The 21,777-nt window shown below is 38.4% G+C and overlaps 1 protein-coding gene across 1 annotated transcript; it reads left to right on the top strand.

Moving 5' to 3' along the window:
• The first annotated feature begins 1,174 nt into the window (after positions 1-1,174).
• Positions 1,175-2,352, top strand: LOC129658518 (olfactory receptor 10A3-like). The gene has a single exon (XM_055589459.1). It carries the CDS (start codon positions 1,175-1,177, stop codon positions 2,117-2,119), a length of 945 nt encoding a protein of 314 aa, XP_055445434.1. The 3' UTR covers positions 2,120-2,352.
• The last annotated feature ends 19,425 nt before the right edge of the window (positions 2,353-21,777 follow it).

Here is a 21,777-nt window from a genome sequence, read left to right as displayed (position 1 = left end):
CTTCAAGCTCAACATTCAGAGAATGAAGATCATGGCCTCTGCTCCCATCACTTCATGGGAAATAGATGGGGAAACAGTGGGAAGAGTGTCAGACTTTATTTTTGGGGGCTCCAAAATCACTGCAGATGGTAACTGCAGCCATGAAATTAAAAGACTCTTACTCCTTGGAAGGAAAGTTATGTCCAACCTAGATAGCATATTGAAAAGCAGAGACATTACTTTGCCAACAAAGGTCCGTCTAGTCAAGGCTATGGTTTTTCCTGTGGTCATGTATGGATGTGAGAGTTGGACTGTGAAGAAGGGTGAGCGCCGAAGAATTTGAACTGTGGTGTTGGAGAAGACTCTTGAGAGTCCCTTGGACTGCAAGGAGATCCAACCTGTCCATTCTGAAGATCAGCCCTGGGATTTCTTTGGAAGGAATGATGCTAAAGCTGAAACTCCAGTAGTTTGGCCACCTCATGCAAAGAGTTGACTCATTGGAAAAGACTCTGATGCTGGGAGGGATTGGGGGCAGGAGGAGAAGGGGATGACAGAGGATGAGATGGCTGGATAACATCACTGACTCAATGGACCTGAGTCTCAGTGAACTCCGGGAGTTGGTAATGGACAGGGAGGCCTGGTGTGCTGTGATTCATGGGGTCACAAAGAGTCGGACACGACTGAGCGACTGAACTGAACTGAAGTATACATAAAACTTTTAAAACTCCACAATAAGAAAACTAACAACCCAGTTTAAAAATGGGTTTAAAATGGCCCTTAGCAGACACCAACTAAAGAACATAGAACTTTTAAAACTCCACAATAAGAAAACTAACAACCCATTTAAAAATGGTTTAAAAATGGCCCTTAGCAGACACCAACTAAAGAAGATAAACAGATAGCAGATAAGCACATGAAAAAATGTTCCACATCACACGTCATCAGGGAAATACAAATTAAAAAATGTTCTATCATCTGTGAGGTACTACTGCATTGCTACTAAAAGTTGAGAAAACTAACAACACCAAATGTTGGTAAGGATATGAAGCAACAGGAACTCTCATTCATTGCTGGTGGGAATGCAAAATGGTACAGCTACTTTGGAAGACAGTTTAGTACTTGTTTTTAAGGCCGGGACTGTGACTTTGACCTTCCAAGCCATATTCATAAGAACAGCATATGCTTCACTGTTGACATGAAAAGACAAAACCAAAGCTCTGTGGTTGAATTCATCCTCTTGGGCTTTTCTAACTTCCCTGAACTCCAAGAGCAGCTCTTTGTGGTTTTCTTGGTGGTTTGCCTGGTGACTCTGCTGGGAAATGCCATCATCATAGTCGTCATCTCCCTGGAACAGAGCCTGCACGTCCCCTTGTACCTGTTCCTCCAGAACCTGTCTGTGGTGGATATGGGTATCAGTGCGGTCATTATGCCTGTTATGCTGGTGATCCTTTCCACTGAGAAGATGAGGATTTTTACAGTGGGCTGTTTTGCACAAATGTACTTCATTCTTCTTTTTGGTGTGACTGAATGTTTTCTTCTGGGGGCAATGGCTTATGACCGATTTACTGCAATCTGCCATCCTCTGAGCTACCCAATGATTATGAACAAAATAGTTTTTGTGAAATTAGTTACATTCTCATGGGTCTCAGGGATCACAGTGGCTACTGTGCAGACCACATGGGTGTTTAGTTTTCCCTTTTGTGGCTCCAATGAAATTAATCATCTCTTCTGTGAGACTCCACCAGTGTTAGAGCTTGCATGTGCAGACACCTTTTTGTTTGAGATCTATGCATTCACTGGCACCATTCTGACAGTTATTGTTCCATTCTTGTTGATATTCTTGTCATATGTTCGAATTCTCTTTGCCATTCTGAAGATGCCATCAACCACTGGGAGGCAAAAGGCCTTTTCCACCTGTGCCTCCCATCTCACATCTGTTACCCTCTTCTATGGCACAGCCAGTATGACTTACTTACAGCCCAAATCTGGCTACTCCCCAGAAACCAAGAAGCTGATGTCCTTGGCTTACACGTTGCTCACACCTCTGCTGAATCCACTGATCTACAGCTTGCAAAACAGTGAGATGAAAAGAGCTTTGATGAAATTATGGAGAAGAAAAGTGGATATACATACATTCTGAGTGTGTTGAGAAACCATGTGATATTTGGTCTTGTGTGACTACACTGTACTTAAATTTACTTATGGTGAAAATAGTTTACATTCCTTTCTATGAATGTATCAATCTGTTGAGTTCTCCAAGTTTGAAAATATATGAAGGAAATATATCTCTTTAGATAGTGTATTCACATTCATTTTGCATAGATGTATAACTTTGATGACATATGATATAACAATTTATTTATCATTTCCTCTATTGTGAACATCCATGTTGTTACTGGACTATTGTCATTAAGATAAAACTTTAATAAAAAACTCGATCCATAAAAAAAAAAAAAGGCCAAATATACTTACCATATAATACAGCAATCATGCTCCTTGGTATTTACCCAAATAAGTTGGAAACTCAAGTCTTCACAAAAACCTGCACATGAATGTCTAGAACATCATTAATCATAATTGCCAAAAATTTCATAAGAAACCAAGATGTCTATCAGTAGATGAATGGATACACAAGCTACAGTACACCAGAGGATAGAATATTATTCAGCACTAAAAAGAAATGAGCTATCAAGCCATGAAAAGTCATGGAGAACTCTTAAATGCATATTACTAACTGAAAGAAACCAGTCTGAAAAGGTTATATATTGCCTGATTCTTGACATTGACGACATTGACATATGACATTCTTGAAAAGCTAAGACTATGGAGACAGTAAAAATTTCAGTCATTTCCAGGGGTTAGAAGGGAGAGGAGGATGAATAGGTGGAACACAGAGGATTTTGAGGCAGTGAAAACATCCCACAAAGATACCATAAAGATGGATACATACATATTATACATTTGTCCAAACCCACAGATTGTACAATACCAAAAGTGAATTGTAACATATTATGGATTTTGGACAATTATAATCTAAGTTCATCAGGTGTAACAAATGTGCCACTTTGGCTGGGGATATTGATAATGAGGGAGGCTACGAATGTGGGGGGCAGGAGATATATGATAAATTTCTGTACCTTCCTCTCGATTTTGGTATAAACCTTCTTTTAAAAATTTCTAAACTATAAAGCCTTAATTGTATCAAAAAAATTTAGGAAAAACAATTATGTTATAAAGACATACAGGTCTACTGGTACTATGGTCTCAACTAAAGAAATTTTCTGTGGATTCCTATAGTTGTTGGCTATTAGTGGAACTCTTTCCATCTCTATCCCAAAGCTCCATAGTTATTGAAGGATTGTGTTTAACAGTTATCTCTTTGCAGTTATTTCAATCCCTCAGAATGTTTTTGTAGGATATTAAAATATCATTAAGTATATATGAATTGGCTTCCATTAAAGTATTTGGCACTACTCTTTAAGCAAATTTCTCCTGTTGTTTAAAAAAAGAATACCATTCTCACTTGACAATCAGTAACTATTATACATATTTATAATTTTGAATATTTTTGCCAATCTATTATCTAAATTATAAGCACTAGAAATAGGCTCATCAAAGAAAATTATGTGATTAGTAACAAGCCTAGTAATATTTTTTTAATTTAAAACTACAGTATTCTCTATCACTAAACATTTGCAACATGTTCATGAAAAAATAAAAGACCTATGCAATCTAATATAATCAAAATACACTTCAAGATTAAAATCTTCATTTAAATGATCCATGTTGCCTGACCTTCCTTCAGAAAGTTCAAGGCTTTTTGTGGAAAAGCCCTTCTTAGACTGTCCCAAGTTGAATAGCCACAATTGAATAGCACTACATTCCACTAGGAATCATGTTGGCCTGCCTTTTCCACATGTCATCAGTTTATCTAGCTAAAACTCATGCCTGTCTTGATTGCTCTTCCTACCCCATGAGAATGTCAAGTCAAAGCCACTTTTCAAGGAAATGCTCTTCTTTGGAGAGGTTGGCCTGGTCCCTTCCCTGAAGTGCAGGACCATCACTTCTCAGGAAGAAAGAAGGGGATATGAGAGGGAAAAAGAAATTCCCCCATCACGTCCTATAAGTGGATGGGAAATTTTTCTCTTAGCAATTCAGAGATCCTGACTGGCATCACCTCCCGGGACTCCAAATGCTTCCTTTCTTGTTATAATCCTCTTAAGTTCTTTTTTTCCATTCCCCCTGTTATTCTGTCAGTGTTTCTCACTCATTCTCTGCTGAGCTTGGTGCCCCCCCTCCACTCTGCAAGCCTCACCCAGGGACAAGGAAAGAGGCTGGAAGGCTTTCAAGTTTATGACCCATTATAGGTGAATGCTGGGAGGTGTTCAGCAGGGCTGCAGAACTAATCAGTTATCTTAACACTAAAGACAGTATTGGTAGGGCTTGTAGATGGCTAAATGTCACTGGTTATTTTAATTGTAAGAAAAAAGAAAATCATGTAAAATTATGTTTATTTCTTACATTTGGTCTTACTCTTTCAGAAAAAGCTTCTTTAAAATTTACTTTTGTTTACTGTGATACTGGCTTTTTTTCCCAAGAGTTTCATAATTGTTTAGAATGTTGTTTGGAGAAGAAACCCTTAATTTTTCTTTATAATTCCATCAATATGTCTCCCAACAAAAAGGGGTTGTTTGTCTCGTGGCTGTGTGTCTGTTCTAGTAGATGAGAGGAAATCTGTAAACATTTTGCCTCTTCTTGGGAAAAGAAATTTTTTAAAAAGCCATTTATTTTTAAGATAACCAATTCTTTATTTTGTTATCATATGCTCTATTATCATTGATGAATGGATGTGATTGTTGTCAAACAATAATTACTTCTCATAATTGCCTATGATTTTCACTTTTGTACTTTTTGTGGTATTTTCTCTCAATATCCAGGAAAAGTGAATGGAAGAGGTACTTTACAGTAATAATCATACCTTAAGAGTGCCCAAGAATATAAGACAGTATTAGGAGAGTGAATTACTGATTTTTTTGAATCACTGATCAGTGCTTTGAATAACAACAAAAACAAATTCCCCCAATTGCCCACCAATTAGGAAAGCGGGGGAAAAACTCAAAAGAAAATGATGTGCTTTAGTGAACAAAACTGAAGATGAGGTAAATCAATGCTATTGCAGAAATTCCAAATGAAACAAAGAGATATGCTTCAAGTTCAGATGAGGCTCATGAAACCTACACTAAGATTCCATATTCAGAGTTAATCACAAAACCATAAAATGTGGATTAAGCTTCTGTGAAAGGTAAAATACAAAGCAACAAGAGAGAGAAATTTTAATCAGGAACAAAGATTATCATAATCTGCAAATGGGTTTACTTATGAAAGAAGAGACATTTGTAGAGGACAAACATTCTTAAAAGGAGTGGTGTATCCTGAATATTCATTGGAAGAACTGATGCTGAAGCTGAAACTCCAATACTTTGGCCACATGATGCAAAGAACTGACTCATTGGAAAAGACCCTCATGCTGGGAAAGATTGAAGGCGGGAGAAGAGGATGACAGAGGATGAGATGGCTGGATGGCATCACCAACTCAATGGACATGAGTTTGAGTAGGCTTCGGGAGTTGTTGATGGACAGGGAAGCCTGGCGTGCTGCAGTCCATGGGGTCGCAAAGAGTCAGACACGACTGAGCGACTGAACTGAACTGAATATCTAGGCTAATGTTTCAGTAACTAAGAAGTACTTTCTAAAAGCAACACGTTTTTCTATGAGGGGTAAAACTAACTTTGTCTGTTCATCTACTCAGATTGGTCCAATTTTTCTAAGATTACAATGTGAGTTTTTTGGAGGCAAGGATTTTATGCCTTAAGGCTTCTAATCTGCAGGGATTGCCTAATTAATAAAAACTTCAGTAATTTGCTCTCCTAATGCTGTCTTATATTCTTGGGCACTCTTAAGGTATGATTATTACTGTAAAGTACCTCTTCCATTCATTTTTCCTGGATATTGAGAGAAAATACCACAAAGAGTACAAAAGTGGAAATCATAGGCAATTATAAGAAGTAATTATTGTTTGACAACAATCACATCCATTCATCAATGATAACAGAGCATCTGATAAGAAAAAAAGAATTGGTTATCTTAAAAATAAATGGCTTTTTTTTTTCTTTTATTTCTTTTCCCAAGAAGAGGCAAAATGTTTACAGGTTTCCTCTCACCTACTAACAGCCATGGGACAGACAACCCCCTTTTGTTGGGAGAAATGTTGATGGAATTGTAAAGAAAATTAACTGTTTCTTCTCTAAACAACATTCTAAACAATTATGAAACTCTTGGATAAAATAGCCAGTATCACAGTAAACAAAAGTAAATTTTAAAGAAGCTTTTTCTGAAAGAGTAAGACCAAATGTAAGAAATAAACATAATTTGGGAAAACTAGTATATTAACAATAAAGGAAATTTTATGAGTTTAGTACAAGAAGGTAAACTGCATAAATATGTAGATTATGATAATGAAGACATAGTGTTCAGCTATATTGTTCATTTCTATGACAAAGTTATATTTATCATCACATTTTAGTCACCTTTGCAGGGCACATGGAACTCTCTAACATAGACTGGAAAAAAATAAACTGTAAAAATAAAGAACAAAATGTCTTTATAAGGAGCTCAATATTTTGGGGGCCAAATAACATAATATACTATGAAAAGCAGAATACTTTCACTTCTGTGATAATAATACTATAATAATAACAGTCTTGCATTTGTACAAGTCTTCACACTTTCCAAAGTGCTTTTACATTTACTATATCCCCAAATAGTAAGCATTTATCTTTGGCCCCTGAGAAAAATGTATTCTTCATTCAAAAGATTCTTGGAATATTTGACTTTTGTCGAGAAAACTCAGCCAAAATCAGTGGGTACTTTATTCCCGAGTGGGAATTTTGCTCTCTACATAGCATGATAAAATAGCAATCCAATGGAATATGAAAGCAGGTTTAAATTACTATGAATGTGTAAAAGAAAAACTTTATTGAAATAACAAAATATTTATCTTGGAGATATAATTCTGCAAATCAACATAACAATATATTGGGGGAAACTGCTAGCAGTCTACCAAAATCTATTTTCTTTCTATTACTAGGCGTGTGACTACAGAGCTAGACATTTTCCATCATCCCTTGTGTTTAGGTGCAGCCTCAGACTATGCTGCACCTTAGCCTGAACCTTAGGATAGTGGGCATGTTTCCTCATGTCTTCTTTTCCCTTTCCAGTTGAAGAAATCCCACTTTGACCAAGCAAATGGCAATAATGCCCTAGGGGATGCTTGTAGGGGCTAAGGAAAGGTACCTGAGTCCTTGAATGATCTCATGGAGCCAAGCTGCCTTTAACTGTTCTCCTTGTTACACAAAAAAGAAAAAAATAAACCTCTGTCTTCTTTAAGCCACTTCATTTAGCATGTTTGTTAGATCAGCTTGGTCTTAGCTAACATGTTTTCCTTGAAGACTCAGATTTTTCTCATGATAATGAATGTCATATTTGTTAGTATACAGGTAATTGATAGAGGATATAGGCTGCTGCTGCTAAGTCGCTTCAGTCGTGTCCGACTCTGTGCGACCCCAGAGACGGCAGCCTACCAGGCTTCCCCGTCCCTGGGATTCTCCAGGCAAGAACACTGGAGTGGATTGCCATTTCCTTCTCCAATGCATGAAAGTGAAAAGTGAAAGTGAAGTCGCTGAGTCTTGTCCGACTCTTAGCGACCCCATGGACTGCAGCCCACCAGGCTCCTCCGTCCATGGGATTTTCCAGGCAAGAGTACTGGAGTGGGGTGCCATTGCCTTCTCTAAGGATATAGGCTATAACTGTTAAATGAGGGCGAAGTTCACAAACCCACAGTGGCATCCAATTACTGCTAATTCTAACCAATTAAGTTAAACACACATGAATCCTTATAAATGTTAGAAATACTAATAAATGAATTATGGTCATCTTGAGCAATTAAACAGGCTTCCCGAGGGGCTCAGCTCATAAAGAATCCACCTGCAATATGGGAGACCCAGGTTTGATCCCTGGGTTGGGAAGATCTTCTGGAGAAGGGAAAGGCTACCCACTCCAGTATTCTGGCATAGAGAATCCCATGGACTGTATAGTCCATGGGATCGCTAAGAGTTGGACATGACTGAGCGACTTTCACTCACTCACTCACTGAGTAATTAAACACACAGTTCATTAAAAGAAACTAAAAAACAAAGGGAATAAGATGCCATCAATGTTTCACATATGAAAAAAATAAACTTTATCTGAAAACTGTCAACATGCAGTGTGTTGCTAGAACTAAATATTCAGACTTGGGTTGTTTACAATGATCTCCATGTTTCTCCAGAAAGTAGCCTGAGAAAATGTAAAGCATACTTTCTATCTTATATCAGACATTCATGCACAATAGATAATTTTCAACCTGATTCATTTATTATTGTCTGTGCAACAACTGACAACCCCGATTTTGTCACAGAGCAAATCTATGAGGCTGCTCAGGAGTAAATATAAACATTTCAGCTCATCTACTAGAAATGTTTATCTTTACTCCTGAAATGCTTATTTGCTTGTGAAATCTGCTTCTACTTACTGAGAAAGGGAAATTATGGTGATTTTTTCTAGCAGAGAAGGGCTTTTACATAAAAAATAATAAAAGTTTAAAAGGGAAAGATTCTACCATGTCAGTCTACCTCATAACTAATAACTAATACTTAATAAGTGCTTATTATGTATGAGGCACTATTCTAAATATTTCACATGTATTAACTCATTTTTTCCTCACAATAATCTTGCAAGTAAGTGGCAGTGGTAATATCCAGATGAGAGAGTGTAATCCTAATACCCATAACCCTTCTGTCTCATCAGGACTAGAAGAGTTAAAATAACAGTAATTAGTAATTTGTTGTTATATATTACAGAATGTTCTCATGTACATTATTAAAGTGAATTCTCACAGCTCCATGAGGCAGAGGATATTATAGGTGTTACACAGATTAGGAACACACATTTGAAGAACAGCATCACTTGCCCAACATTACATAATAAGAAATTGGTGGACTAAGGGCATGGGATTTGAAACTAAATTTTTTAATACTAATCACTTTCACTTTTCACTTTCATGCATTGGAGAAGGAAATGGCAACCCACTCCAGTGTTCTTGCCTGGAGAATCCCAGGGACGGGGAAGCCTAGTGGGCTGCTGTCTATGGGGTCGCACAGAGTCGGACACAACTAAAGTGACTTAGCAGCAGCAGCAGCAGCCTCTTTCATTTCTACAAGTTACCAGAACTTTATTTGTCCCAAGTATAAATAAGTATAAGGAAAGACATACCCATCTGAACGCAAAGTTCCAAAGAATAGCACGGAGAGATAAGAAAGCCTTCCACAGTGAACAATGCAAAGAAATAGAGGAGAACAATAGAATCGGAAAGAGTAGAGATCTCTTCAAGAAAATTAGAGATAGCAAGAGAACATTTCATGCAAAAATGGGCAGAATTAAGGACAGAAACAGTATGGACCTAACAGAAGCAGAAGGTATTAAGAAGAGGTGTCAAGAATACACAGAATTATATAAAAAAGTATATTTTTCCTGTGGTCATGTATAGATGTGAGAGTTGGACTGTGAAGAAGGCTGAGCAGCAAAGAATTGATGCTTTTGAACTGTGGTGTTGGAGAAGACTCTTGAGAGTCCCTTGGACTGCAAGGAGATCCAACCAGTCCATTCTAAAGGAGATCAGCCCTGGGATTTCTTTGGAAGGAATGATGCTAAGGCTGAAACTCCAGTACTTTGGCCACCTCATGTGAAGAGTTGACTCATTGGAAAAGACTCTGATGCTGGGAGGGATTGGGGGCAAGAGGAGAAGGGGAAGACAGAGGATGAGATGGCTGGATGGCATCACTGACTCGATGGACATGAGTCTGAGTGAACTCAGGGAGTTGGTGATGGACAGGGAGGCCTGGTGTGCTGTGATTCATGGGGTCACAAAGAGTCAGACACGACTGAGTGACTGATCTGATCTGATCTGATACAAAAAAGAGATGTGATCACTCACCTAGAGCCAGATATGTTGGAGTATGAAGTCAAGTGGGCTTTAGGAACCATCACTATGAACAAAGCTAGTGGAGGTGATGAAATTCCAGCTGAGCTATTTCAAATCCTAAAAGATGATGCCGTGAAAGTACTGCACTCAATAGGTCAACAAATTTGGAAAACTCAGCAATAACCACAGGACTGGAAAGGTCAGTTTTCATTCCAATCCCAAAGAAAGGCAATGCCAAAGAATATTCAAACTACTGCACAACTGCACTCATTCCACACGCTAGCAAAGTAATGCTCAAAATTCTCCAAGTGAGGCTTCAACAGTACCTGAACCGAGAACTTCCATATGTTCAAGCTGGATTTAAAAAGGCAGAGAAACCAGAGATCAAATTGCCAACATCCGTTGGATCATAGAAAAAGCAAAATAATTCCAGGAAAACATCTACATCTGCTTCATTGACTATGCTAAAGCCTTTGGCTGTGTGGATCACAACAAACTATGGAAAATTCTTCAAGAGATGGGAATACCAGACTACCTAACCTGCCTCCTAAGAAATCTGTATGAAGGTCAAGAAGCAACAGTTATAAATGGACATGGAACAACAGACTGGTTCCAAATTAGGAAAGGAATACATTAAGGCTGTATATTGTCACCCTGCTTATTTAACCTATATGCAGAGTACATCATGTGGAATGCCAGGCTGGATGAAGCACAAGCTGGAATCAAGATTGCCAGGAGAAATATCAATAACCTCAGATATGCAGATGACAACACCCTTATGGCAGAAAGTTAGGAGGAACCAAAGAGCTTCTTGATGAAGTGAAAGAGGAGAGTAAAAAAGCTGGCTTAAAACTCAACATTCAAAAAACTAAGATCATGGTATCCAGTCCCATCACTTCATGGCATATAGATGGGGAAGTAATGGAAACAGTGACAGACTTTATTTTCTTGGGCTCCAAAATCACTGCAGATGGTGACTGCAGCCATGAAATTAAAAAGACACTTGCTCCTTGGAAGAAAAGTTATGATCAACCTAGACAGCATATTAAAAAGCAGAGACATCAGTTTGCCGACAAATGTCTATCTATTCAAAGCTATGGTTTTTCCAGTAGTCATCTATGGACGTGAAAGCTGGACCACAAAGAAAGCTGAACACTGAAGAACTGATGCTTTTGAACTGTGGTATTGGAGAAGACTCTTGAGAGTCCCTTGGACTCAAGGAGATCAAACCAGTCTACTCAAAAGGAAATCAACCTTGAATATTCATTGGAGAGACTGATGCTGAAGCTGAAGCTCCAATACTTTGGCCACCTGATGGGAAGAACTGACTCACTGGAAAAGACCCTGATGCTGGGAAAGACTGAAGGCAAGAGGAGAAGGGGACGACAGAGGACGAGATAGTTGGATAGAATCACTGACTCAATGGACATTAGTGTGAGCAAGTTCCGGGGGACGGTGAAGGATAGGGAAGCCTGCCATGCTTCAGTCATAGGGCTGCAAAGAGTCGGACATGACTGAGTGACAACAAATAAATAAGTTCTGGTAATAACTTTGGTTTTGTTGTTTCCTATTTTATTCCTGGGTTTCCTTGGTGGCTCAGTCAGTAAAAGAATCTACCTGCAATGTGGAGACTTGGGTTCAACCCCTGAGTCGGGAATATCCCCTGGAGAAGAAAATAGCTATCCACTTCAGTATTCTTCCCAGTATTGGTTTCCCAGGTGCTGCTTGTGGTAAAGAACCTGCCTGCTAATGCAGGAGACATAAAAGACGCAGGTTCGATCCCTGGTTCAGAAGATCCCTTGGAGGAGGGCACAGAAGCCACTCCATTATACTTGCCTAGAGAATCCCATGGACGGAGGAGCCTGGCAGGCTACAGTCCATTGACAAAGAGTCAAACCCAACTGAAGCAATTTTCTGTGTTGCCAGTGTTCTTACCTGAAAAATCCCATGGACAGAGGAGCCTGGTGGGCTATAGTTCATGGGGTCCCAAGAGTCCGACACAACTTAGCAACTAAATCACCACCTCCGTTTCATCTCTAGGACACAGCACTGTGTCTGGCACATAGTAGGGACTGAATAAATAGTGAATGCATAAATGAAAGAAATACGCCTTGAGAACTGACTAAAATTTTGGCTTACACTGTCAGGTTTAGAGTCAGAGGCTCAGGGAGATAACCCTAAGAACTTACAAAAGGACCTTGGCTATATATGTGGAGACTGCCTGCTGAGCATCTGGGGAAAAAGGCCTAGGTATATACCTAAAAGAAATGAAAACACATATCCTCAAAAAACCTGTACCTGAATATTCAGAGAAGCATCATTCAACCATAGTCAAAAGGTGGAAACGAACTTATCCAACAACTGATGTGGGATAAATAAAATCATCTATCCATACAATGGAACAGTATTCATTGATAAAGAATAAATCTTGAAAACATTATGCTAAGGGAAAGAAGTCAATCACAAAAGCTACACGTTACATGATTCCATCAATATAAAATGTCCAGAACAGGCAAATCTACAGAGACAGGAAGAAACTGTGTCAGGCAGGGGTGAGGGAGAGAGGTAAAGTTTCAGGAGTGATAGCTAAAGGGCATGGGTTTTCTTTGAGGGGGTAACAAAAGTGTTCTATAATTCAATGTGGTAATGGTTGAACAACTCTGTAAATACACTAAAACCCACTGAATTTTACACTTTAAATTTCTTGTTGTTCAGTCACTCAGTCATATTCAACTATGTGACCCCATGGACTGCAGCACAGCAGGCTTCCCTCTCCTTCACTATCTCCTGGAACTTGCTCAAACTCATGTCCATTGAGTTGATGATGCCACGCAACCATTTCACCCTCTGTCACCCCCTTTTCTCCTGCCCTCAACCTTTGCCAGCATCAGGGGCTTTTCCAGTGAGTCAGCTCTTCCCATCAGGTACCCAAAGTACTGAAGCTTCGGCTTCAGCATCAGTCCTTCAAATAAATATTCAGGATTGATTTCCTTTGGGATTGACTGGTTTGATCTCCTTGCACTCCAAGGGACTCTCAAGAGTCTTCTCCAACACCACAGTTCAAAAGCATCAGTTCTTCGGCACTTAGCCTTCTTTATGGTCTCTCACATCTGTACATGACGACTGAAAAAACTATGGCTTTGACTATCCAGAACTTTGTCGGCAAACTGATGTCTCTGCTTTTTAATACGCTGTCTAGGTTGGTCATAACTTTTCTTCCAAGGAGCAAGTGTCTTTTAATTTCATGGCTGCAGTCACCATCTGCAGTAACTTTGGAGTGCAAGAAAGTAAAGTCTGTCACTGTTTCCATTATTTCCCCATCTATTTGCCATGAAGTGATGGGATTGGATGCCATGATCTTAGTTTTCTGAATGTTGAGTTTTAAGCCAACTTTTTCCCTCTCATCTTTCACTCTAATCAAGAGGCTTTTTAGTTCCTCTTCACTTTCTGTCATTAGGGTGGTATCATCCACATATCTGAAGTTATTGATATTTCTCCTGGCAATCTTGATTCCAGCTTGTGCTTCATCCAGCCTGGCATTTTGCATGATGTACTCTGAATATAATAAGAGTAGTATAAGCAAGGTACTCCTTTTCCAATTTTGAACCAGTCTGTTCTTTCCTGTCCAGTTCTAACTGTTGCTTCTTGACCTGCACACAGGTTTCTCAGAAGGCAGAGAAGGTGTTCTGGTATTCCGATCTCTTCAAGAATTTTCCAGGTGTTGTGATCCACCCAAAGACTTTAGCATAGTCAACAGATAAATATTACGGTGTGTGAATCATATCTCAGTAAAGCTATTATTTTTTTTTTAAGAGTTGATTAGAAAACGTCTGGAAAATAGTACTAGAAATAATCCTTTTCTTCCTTCCTTGTTCCCTTCCTATCTTCCTTCCTTTCTTGATTGCTTTCTTTTCCACTGTCATTTAAGAGAGACCCTTTCTGAAGAAATGCATGGCTTGTTTCCCTTTTCTTTAAAAACTCTTGTAAATCTGTTTTTTCTGATTTCTTTCTACAGCTTCTAAATCCCAGGGAGTTCGTTTCCTTAGGGGAATGATTTTTAACGGAAAGTCCTCTGCTGATGCTGGGTGTGTTCTTTGGTATTTGACAATGGGGTCCAATGGTTTGGGCATTGGCCAATTCTTTCTCCCAAATACCAACCAAACAAGTTTATGCACTTCACAAAAGAATATAGTTCATATTCATATGCTACTTTTTAGGAAAAAACTTACTACAGTTCAGTTCTTTCTGTTTTCTCTGGAGATATTTAAACAACTATTTATCAGTTCACTATAAGAACATCGATCATATTTAGCTTAAAGTGCTGCACTCAATGTGTCAGCAAATTTGGAAAACTCAGCAGTGGCCAGAGAACTGGAAAAGGGCAGTTTTTCTTCCAATCCCAAAGGAAGGCAATGCCAAAGAATGTTCAAATTACTGCATAATTGCAGTACTCACCTCACATGCTAGTGAAGTAATCCTCAAAATTCTCCAAGCCAGGCTTCAGCAATATGTGAACTGTGAACTTCCAAATGTTCCAGCTGGTTTTAGAAAAGGCAGAGGAACCAGAGATCAAATTGCCAACATCTGTTGGATCATCAAAAAAGCAAGAGAGTTCCAAAAAACATCTTCCCTCGTGGCTCAGATAGTAAAAGCATCTGCTTGCAATGCGGGAGACCTGGGTTCGATCCCTGGGTGGGGAAGATCCTCTGGAGAAGGAAATGGCAACCCACTCCAGTACTCTTGCCTGGAAAATTCCATGGATGGAGGAGCCTGGTGGGCTACAGTCCATGGGGTCACAAAGAGTGGGACACAACTGAGTGACTTCACTTTTACTTAAAGGATATTCAGTATTCCACTAAGCAAAAAAGGAAGTGAGAAGAGCACAGGTCAGGGCTTGGGCTTGTTTGCACATTCTACTACAAGGCAACATAGATTACCAATGGTACAGTGCCTCAATCACCCTCTTCTTTGGTATTTACCCTGTGCATATTTTATCCCTCTCAGTCTCCTCCAGGTTGCCAAAGCCTTTCCTTCTACCTCATATAACAATTCAAAAGGGAACTCAATAAGTGGATTCATGCTCTACTTTATATGCTCCTCATTTTCATGTACCCATAATTTCATTTAAAAGGAATTGCATTCCTGCCATTTGTCCAGCTCCAGAGTAAAGAAATCAGAGATGGCAAAACTTAACCAGGATTGATGCTTTACCATTCAGGTCATAGGCTTTATAAGGGTCCCGTAAAAGCTCATTACCAGAGAAGCATTTGAAAATATGTGGCACAAGTTGACACAGAAAGTATACTGGAAACGTATAAGGGCGAGGCTGAGGTAGCTCTAACACCATATTGGAGCAGTGGGCTAGGACCCCATTGTACTGTCCAGGTAGTGATGGCATATACTGGCTTCAATTCTGCAGCAGCCATTCTCCAAGAACATTCTTCAATATCAGGGCAATGAAACTAAATTACCTGAGGCCCCTAGGCCTCCATCTCTGATTCTCTGGTAAACTTGATGGCAGTAATTCCACTTGCACTCCCCCAAAGATCCTTATCCTTGCTTAAGCATAATTACTTCCCTGTTTACTTTGTTTGGTAAAATCAGGGATGCCTAGTTTAGACCCCGCATCTGAGCACCTTATTAGCAGCTACACCTAAGATCTGATGTAGCTACACCTAAGATCTGATGTAGCTGCTACATCTTAACAGCTACATCAGATCAGTTCAGTTCAGTTGCTCAGTCATGTCCCATTCTTTTCGTCCCCATGGACGTCCATCACCAACTCCTGGAGCTTGCTCAAACTCATGTCTATCAAGTCAGTGATGCCATCATACCATCTCATCCTCTGTTGTCCCCTTCTCCTCCTGCCTTCAATCTTTCCCAGCATCAGGGTCTTTTCCAGCGAGTCAGTTCTTCGCATCAGGTAATCAAAGTATTGGAGTTTCAGTTTAAACATCAGTCCTTCCAATGAATATTCAGGACTGGTTTCCTTTAGGATTGACTGGTTTGATATCCTTACTGTCCAAGGGACTCTCAAGACTCTTTTCCAACACCACAATTCAAAAGCATCAATTCTTCGGTGCTCAGCTTTCTTTATGGTCCAACTATCACATCCATACACGACTACTGGAAAAACCATAGCTTTGACTAGATGGAAGTTTGTTGGCAAAGTAATGTCTCTGCTTTTTAATATGCTGTCTTGGTTGGTCATAGCTTTTCTTACAAGGAGCAAGCGTCTTTTAATTTCATGTTAGATGCTTAATCAATAATTAAACTCATATAGTCCAGATTCTTAAAATGCAACAGTAATTGAATATTAATATAAGACCAATAATTACAAGCATTAATATTAAATGGACAAACTTGGAAAATTTTCATTTTTCTTACACTGTAAAAATAAAGTTGACTCAAATATGAAAAATAATTATTTTCCCAATCACACATCAATCAGGCTGTTTATCATTCCTTCTACAGAAATCATATACTGAAGTCAAAGGTTTATGGAATCTCTTTAAGAAGTAAATAATTAATTGAATGTAGGAACCGAAGTATTATAAACTTTATGAAAATCACCTGTACCAATCCTTCCTTCTCATACTAGTTGAAAAACTTTAGTCCTTTAACAGTTTTATGGAATTATGCTTTATGAATGGATGGATAAAGGGTCAAAATGGAAGATACAAAATTATATGTAAGAGAAAGAAAACAATTTATAAGACCATGCTAAATTGGTAGTGAGAGTGATAATTAAATGACATTTATTCGAAGATTAAATAATAAATTAGTACTTGGATTACTTTAAAAATTGCAGAATAAATTGTGCTCAGCTTTTTAAGTATTCTGATTAGTTTTTTTAAAGCTATTTCAAGTTCTGGATTTCCCTGGTGGTCCAATGTTTAAAACTCTGTACTTCCACTGTAGCTGGGCACAGCTTTGATCTCTGACCAGGGAACTAGGATCCTGAATGCCTTACAGTTCAGCCAGAAAGAGAATAAATTAATTAATGAAAAAGTATTAAATAAATAACGATATTTAAAGTTCAATGATCAGAGTAGGACACAAATTATGTACATCAAAGTCAACTGACCACATAAACTGGCATCCTACTGCTTTGCAGATGTAAAAGGGCTAGGATAAATTGTGATGAACCTGTACATTACCTTTGAAATGACAGTACTGTGGTTAATGTGAAACCACAATGTTCACTGACTTCTATAAGTCACTATATAAATGCAAAATATTGGCCTTTCAGCAAGAGATAGATGGTATAGTGAAAATAGATCAACACTCCCTCTGTGTCACTGGATGAGGCAGGAAGTTCTGATATTCTCCTCCAAAGGTCTTATGAATTGATTAGCTGGGATTGCGAAATCATAGCCAGGGATCTGGCAGTAACTCAAAACAGCTTTAAGAAGGATTATACACGAGGACCAGGCTGGATTTTTTGAAAGATTTTTTTTTGATGCTGAGATATCCTCAGTCACTTTAATCTAGTATCTATGTCTTAGAATTTGATTTTTGTGGTTGCTGTCACTTCATTATAAATGAGAAAGGTATTCAGTCCTGCTGAATGAGGATATTTATATGTAAATAGAAGATGTTTTGCTTTGGCAATACCACTATTTCTAGGAATGAAGTGTATATGATTTTTCAAGTGCTACAGTAGCCATTTTTTTAAAAAAAGAAAAGGAAGAAAGAAATAAATCAAGACTTTAAGAGAACCAAAGACACTATATATTTTGAATATTAATTTCATCCTATCTTATGTCTAATACTTAGTGTTTCCAAAAAAAAAAAAGAAGAAGAATTAGAAGCAGTCTATCTTACACAAATGATTCCATATGTTCATCCAAGCCACTATTTTACAGTGATTTTTGAGAAAAATATCTCCAAAGTATTTTACCAATCATATCTTATTTACAAACCCAGAGTTTTATTAGTTTTTATCATTTTTTTTTCAAATGATAAACCCTGTCTACCATTGCAAATTAACGCAAAGTTTGATCTTCTACAACCGAACCAAATGTTCTACTAACATGGATAAGAATTATTAGACTTCAGACCTCAATTTCATCATGTTCGATGTTCATTTAATTCATTTGAGTATTCATTTAGTATTTTCTATGTGCAAGGCAAGATAATGTATGTTGTTGTTGTTGTTGTTGTTGTTCAGTTCCCCAGTCATGTTTGACTTTTTGTGAGCCCATCGGACTATAGCACACCATATTATAAAAAGATAATGTATACTGGAAGGGAAATAAAGAGGCCTAAGATACTGTCATTGCTCTCAAACAACTTTCAAACTGATAAAGGAAGTGATTAATTTTAACCTCTTAGTAAACCAGCAAACACCATCTTTGACTCTTGAACTTATATGTCACTGAGACCTCAAGTTGATTACAGATCTACTTTCAAGGAGAACAAGTATTTCAAATTTTGTATCAAATATTCTTTCCTTAAGACATGAAGGGACTTCCCTGGTGGTCCAGGAGTTAAGACCCCACACTTCCACTACAGAGGACACAGGTTCAATTCCTGATCCAGGAATTAAGGTCCCATATGCCAAGTGGCATAGCCTTAAAAGTGGAGGGGTGGATAGGTTGAAGAGTTGTCTCATGAAAAATTCCGTTTTAAAAAATTCTAAAGCTTAAAACCACAATGAGATATTACCTCATGCCTGTTAGAATGGCCATCATCAGAAAGGCAAGAGACAACAAATGCTGACAGGGATATGCAGCAAAGGAAAATCTTGTGCACTATTGCAGGATTATAAATTTATATCTCCAACTATGGAAAAGAGTATGGAGGTTCCTCAAAAACTTAAAAATATAACTACCATATGATCCAGCAATTCCATTGCTGAAAATCTATCCTAAGGAAATAAAAACACTAACTGAAAAAGATATCTGTGTTTCCATGTTCACTGAAGCATTATTTACAGTAACCAAGACCTAGAAACAACCTATAAACTCATCTATGACTGAATGGATGAAGAAGTTGTGAGACATATAGATATATATATATACACACACTACTTTTTGTAATACCACACAATTGCACTCTTCTCACATGCTAGCAAAGTAATCCTCAAAATTCTCCAAGCCAGGCTTCAACAGTACGTGAATCATGAACTTCCAGATGTTCAAGCTGGATTTAGAAAAGGCAGAGGAACCAGAGATCAAATTGCCAACATCCGTTGGATCATTGAAAAAGCAAGAGAGTTCCAGAAAAACATCTACTCCTGCTTTATTGACAATGCCAAAGCCTTTGACTGTGTGGATCACCACAAACTATGGAAAATTCTTCAAGAGATGGGAATACCAGACCATCTGACCTGCCTCCTGAGAAATCTGTATGCAGGTCAAGAAGCAACAATTAGAACCAAACATGGAAAAACAGACTGCTTCCAAATTGGGAAAGGAGTACGTCAAGACTGATTATTGTCACCCTACTTATTTAACCTGTATGCAGAGTACATCATGTAGAATGCCAGGCTGGATGAAGCACAAGCTGGAATCAAGATTGCCGGGAGAAATATCAATAACCTCAGATATGCAGATGACAACACCCTTATGGCAGAAAGTGAAGAAGACCTAAAGAGCCTCTTGATGAAAGTGTAAGAAGAGAGTGAAAAAGCTGGCTTAAAACTCAACATTCAAAAAACTAAGATCATGGCATTCAGTCCCATCACTTCATGGCAAATAGATGGGGAAACAATGGAAACAGTGACAGACTTTATATTCTTGGGCTCCAACATCACTGCAGATGGTGACTGTAGCCATGAAATTAAAAGACACTTGCTTCTTGGAAGAAAAGCATTGACCAACCAAAACAGCATATTAAAAAGCAGAGATATTACTTTGCCAACAAATTTCCGTCTAGTCAAAGCTATAGTTTTTCCAGTAGTCATGTATGGATGTGAGAGTTGTACCATAAAGAAAAGTTGAATACTGAAGAATTGATGCTTTTGAACTGTGGTGTTGGAAAAGACTTTTGAGAGCAAAGTCTTTTGATCTCAACGTGAATAAAGAAGTTGTGAGATAGATATATATATATACACATACTACTTTTTGTACTACCTCACAATCGCACTCATCTTGGCACTCCACTCCAGCACTCTTGCCTGGAAAATCCCAAGGACGGAGAAGCCTGATAGGCTACAGTCCATGGGGTCGCAAAGAGTCGGACACGACTGAGCGACTTCACTTCACTTCACACACTAGCAACAGTCCTTTAACAGTTTTATGGAATTATTAATCCAAATTATTGATCCAAAACTGTTAAAGGATGGACTGCAAGGAGATCAAACCAGTCAGTCCTAATGGAAATCAGTCCTGAATATGCTCTGGAAGGACTGATGCTGAAGCTGAAGCTCCAGTACTTTGGCCACCCGATGCGAAGAACTGACTCATTGGAAAAGGCTCTGATGCTGGGGAAGATCGAAGGCAGGAGGAGAAGGGGACGACAGAGGATGAGATGGCTGGATGGCATCACTGACTCGATGGACAGGAGTTTGAGCAAGCTCTAGGAGTTGGTGACGGACAGGGAAGCCTAATGTGCTGCAGTCCATGGGGTCACAAAGAGTCGAACATGACTGAGCGACTGAACTGAACTGAACACATATACTACCCAGTCATAACACACAAGGAAGTCCTTGTTTTGCAACAATACACATGGATCTTGAAGGCATTGTTACAAAATAAAATAAGTCAGACAGAGAATGACTAATACTCAATAATCACATTTATATGTGGAACCTAAAAAAAACAAATAAACAAATACCACACTCATAGGAAAAGAGATTAGATTTATGGTTACCAAAAGTGGGAGTGGGGCGGGAGGGACTGGAGAAAGGTGGCCAAAAGGTATAAACTTCCTCTTATAAGATAAATAAGTACTAGGGATATAATGTATTAATATTACATGGTGACTACAGTTAAAACAGCTGTATGATATACGGAAAAGTTAAGAGTAGATCTGAAGAGTTGTAATCAAGGGAGAAATTTTTTTAATCTTTGTGAGATGATGGATGTTAACTAGAACTACTGTGGTAATTATTTCATGAAGTGAAGTGTTAGTTGCTCAGTCATACCTGACTCTTTTTGACCCCATGGACTGCAGCCCACCAGGCTCCTCTGTCCATGGGATTTTCCAGGCAAGGATACTGGAGTGGGTTGCCATTTCCTTCTTGAAGGGATCTTCCCAACCCAGGAATCGAACCCAGGTTTTCTGCACTGCAGGCAGATTCTTTATCAACTGAGCTACAAGGGAAGCCTAATTATTTCATAATATATGTAAATCAAACCATCATGCTGTATGTGTGTTAGTTGCTCAGTCATGTCCGACTCTTTGCAACCCCATGGATTGGGGCCTGCCAGGCTCCTCTGTCCATGGGATCTTCCAGGCAAGAATATTGGAGTGCATTGCCATTCCCTTCTCCATCATGCTATAAATCTTAAACTTATACACTGATATACTAAATTATTTCTCAATTAAACTGGAAAAACCACTAAGCAGATATTTAAAAAATTATCTTGGTGATTAATGCTTTAATAAAATTATATTATTAGTAAGAAATAAGTTTAAGATAAAAATTCTTAAAGAGACATAAAATATATATTATCAAAATATAAGTTAGTAAATAATAATTTTGTAGCTGAAATTTTAGGATTAAAATGTTGGGATTTTCCCCTTATATGTGGAATCTAAAATACAATGAT

Source organism: Bubalus kerabau, chromosome 8 (genome assembly GCF_029407905.1).
Source record: "Bubalus kerabau isolate K-KA32 ecotype Philippines breed swamp buffalo chromosome 8, PCC_UOA_SB_1v2, whole genome shotgun sequence".
In the NCBI taxonomy this organism is placed as follows: Eukaryota; Metazoa; Chordata; class Mammalia; order Artiodactyla; family Bovidae; genus Bubalus; species Bubalus kerabau.
This window is presented reverse-complemented; position numbering and strand designations above follow the sequence as displayed.